The 3696-nt window shown below is 40.3% G+C and overlaps 1 protein-coding gene across 1 annotated transcript; it reads left to right on the top strand.

Moving 5' to 3' along the window:
- The first annotated feature begins 716 nt into the window (after positions 1-716).
- LOC115693746 (protein SRG1-like) lies at positions 717-3054 on the top strand. The gene is made up of 4 exons (XM_030620810.2): positions 717-1057; positions 1140-1387; positions 2087-2411; positions 2697-3054. Exons 1-4 carry the CDS (start codon positions 794-796, stop codon positions 2964-2966), a joined length of 1107 nt encoding a protein of 368 aa, XP_030476670.1. The 5' UTR covers positions 717-793; the 3' UTR covers positions 2967-3054.
- Positions 3055-3696: the final 642 nt, after the last annotated feature.

Genomic DNA, 3696 nt, shown 5'->3' with positions numbered 1-3696 from the left:
AAACTTAAAGTGATTTGCTTAAGTTTGCTTGCTTATGATGTTAACTATAACAATTTTATCGATAAGTAGTTAGCATAATCTTATGGGATATTTTTAAAAAAATTTCTTGAAGCTTTCACTTCGCTATATTGTATAAGATAAGACCGAATAATGCACCAATAACCGATCACGAAGCACCAAATATTGTTCGCCTATACTGGCTATTGGGTATAGCTAAAAGTCAACAAACAGCCCAATATTAGAAGAAACATACAAAATTTGACTTGGTCTCTGTCATCTTCAGGTAAAGATATACTCAGGATATGATTCGGAAAAGGTGTTGTCCAAACCCAACTCATAATTAGTGCGTAGGACCTATAACCATGCAAAAAAAGTTGTTTGGAATCTTGTCTTTTCATTTCGTGAGAATTATTATGGACCATGATATATCTTCATACGTGACTAAATCACGTTATGCGAGACTACACGTCGTCCATGCACACGTTCTTGACGCAATTACTATACATGAGAAATCAAGTTGGGTAACATCCCACAATCATTAAACCCTCAAATGAATGTTGTGATCGGCTGTGAATAATGGATGAAGAAAAATATAATAAAAGGATTATTCAATATCTTTAATTGGCATCAAGGATCTTGTGGGGATGAAAGTAGATACTTATATATAGATAGTGCGTCTTTATGCAAGCCATTATAGTGAAGCCCACTGAAAAAGAGCTCAAGTTTATTGGCCCTTGTCCATTACAAATCACCACATCTTTTGAGGTTCTTGTCGTCCAATCCTCTCGTCGCGATGATGGAGGCGAATCTCGCAAAGCTTGGCGGTTCTCTTCTGGTCCCATGTGTTCAGGAGCTGGCGAAAGAGGCCATAACCGAAGTCCCGCCTCGCTATGTCCGTACCGACCAAGATCATCCACTCATGCACGATGATCATGGATCTTTGTTGCTTCAAGTGCCAGTAATTGACCTGAACAAGCTCTCGTCAAGTGATGACGATTCGATGGAGTCTGAGCTTGAAATGTTGCACTTTGCATGCAGAGATTGGGGATTCTTCCAGGTCTTCCGTGAGACTTACTTGAGACAAAAGGGCGGATTTGTTTTGCAAGAATTCGATTAATTGATTCTTTTTGTGGATGCAGTTGATAAACCATGGAGTGAGTTGGTCATTGGTGGAGGAGGTGAAGTTAAAAATACAAGAGTTCTTCAAGTTTCCAATGGAGGAGAAGAGGAAGTTTTGGCAACAAGAAGGAGACGTGGAGGGTTTTGGGCAGGCGTTTGTTGTGTCGGAGGAGCAGAAGCTTGATTGGGGCGACCGCTTTTACATTGTGTCCTTCCCAAGACATTTGAGAAAACCTCACCCTTTCCCCATGCTTCCTTCTCCCTTCAGGTTCTCTCTCTCTCTCTCTCTCTCTCTCTCTCTCTCTCTCTCTCTCTCTCTCTCTCTCTCTCTCTCTCTCTCTCTCTCTCTCATGCATTGTTCAAAATGATCGGGATTGTTCAAATGTATGTCGTCAATTTGCCCTCTCTCTCTCTCTCTCTCTCTCTCTCTCTCTCTCTCTCTCTCTCTAATGCATTGGTCAAAATGATCGGGATTGTTCAAATGTATGTCGTCAATTTGCCCTTCCCCTCCCCCTTCCCCTCCAATTGGATTTTTGGTTCCTTTACTAGCTAAATATTAAATTTACTCTAAATGGTTGATACATCAACAATCAAAATTAAGAAAAATTCTTGGCTACTCCCGGTGCATGTGTGGCCAACTCACATGCATCATTGGAAACATCCACCAAAGCCAATGGTTCATGTGAGTTGGGCTCATATGAGCCGGATGCATGGAAGATTGGCTTGATAAGTAGCCCGCATCATCAATAATACCTTAACTTTATTAGTATGATGAATAATTTATTAACAACCTGTATAACTATTTTCTACCAATCCCAAATCTCTCGACATCGAGATGAACAATTAATTACTTACTAAATATAAACCTACTCATATCTGCGCGTCACATTTTGTGAGAAAATCCATGCTCTCTCTCTCACAAACCTTTGTAACCTATTCTTATGTGTATCATCTTATTATTGCGCAGAGATGTCTTGGATAAATACTCCTCAGAGCTCCGAGATCTTGCAATGAAGATACTCCTTCTCATGGCAAAAGCTTTAAAGATGGACACGAAGGACATGATAGAACTGTTTGATGAGGGCATGCAAGCCTTTAGGATGAACTATTACCCTCTGTGTCCGCGACCCGAGCAGGTGATCGGCCTCACTCCTCACTCTGACGCCATAGGCCTCACCATTCTTCTCCAAGTCAATGAAGTGGAAGGTCTCCAAGTATGGAAAGAGGGCAAGTGGGTTTCCATCAAGCCCCTTTCTAATGCTTTCATTGTCAATGTCGGAGACATATTAGAGGTAAAGATTTTCGATCGGCCCCATCTCTAATAGTTTTGCTGCAGAGTTCCACCTAATTTTGTTTTATATACAAGCCAATGTTGTCTAGATTCGATGTGCTATTGATGACAAGACTATTATCTCGCAAACAATCTGGTATTTTTAAAGATACCTTTCGATGAATAGTCTATCTAAACAAAACTTTATGCAATTTATTAGGATGAGTATAGAGAATAGAATTTCATGAACAACAAAAAATACATCAGAGGATGACTGAATAGTTTGTGTATTTGATGATTGACACAGATTGTCTCGAATGGTAATTATCGTAGCATTGAGCACCGAGCAACAGTTAACTCGATGAAGGAGAGGCTCTCGGTTGCCACATTTTACAGCCCGAAATTGGAAGGCGAAATGGGTCCTGCACCTAGCCTAATCACACCAGACAAGCCAGTATTGTTCAGAAGAATAGGGGTCACGGATTACTTCAGGGGATATTACTCTCGTGAGCTCCGAGGGAAGTCATATCTTGATGTTATGAGGACCATTCAGGCTGAGGAAAACAGAGGGAATTGAATTTGGATTTCGCATTCTTAAAGTCACTCGGAAACACCACTTTACGTAGTGTTTCCCTTCATGGTCATCTAAGGGAAGAATTCTATAATCGGAGGGACCTCTCTACCTGTCCTAGATTAATTACTTTCTTAAGTATAATTTGGTTGATGATTGAGACTTGAAATTGAGGACAAATTGTTTTCGGTGGCTTATTCATGCCTCATTAGCTTAAACAAGTCACTACATCAATTTCTTGCTTTACTCGTATATAATTGCCGCTCGTTCCTCATTCTCGATGGCTAAATAAGTAAGGCCAATGATGTCGTCGCTTTCGGCTTTTCATGGGTAGGTGCGATGACTGTTCAACACAATTTTAGTATACACATGGAAACGCTCTGTTATGGATTATATTCTGGCAATACGTTCACCAGTAGAATGATTGCACATCCCTCTTTCGTAAAGACCAGTCCAATCAAAGTGAGATAAGCAGATTACGACGTATTCCACGCTTATGAGTTTCTATTATCTCCTAACGGTTTCTTGGAGGATCGTCACCAGTTTAATGGTAAATATATGTAAATAGATCTCAATCATTCATCACAAAATTTTGAAGTGTCTATGTTTTGAAAAGATCTCGATGTCAGTAGGTGTGAGAGCCAAGGGCTTTGGGATGGCTCGACGTTTCCAATAATTGGTAGAGTAGTTGCCCAGTCAAATTCAGCAACTCCCAAAAAAGTACACAACACTAAAA

The sequence above is a fragment of the Syzygium oleosum genome, unplaced genomic scaffold (assembly GCF_021117445.2).
Source record: "Syzygium oleosum isolate NSW1041296 unplaced genomic scaffold, Sole_v2.1 Sole_v2.01, whole genome shotgun sequence".
NCBI lineage: Eukaryota > Viridiplantae > Streptophyta > Magnoliopsida > Myrtales > Myrtaceae > Syzygium > Syzygium oleosum.
Note: the sequence above shows the minus strand (reverse complement) of the source record. Positions and strands in the feature narration are given on the sequence as shown.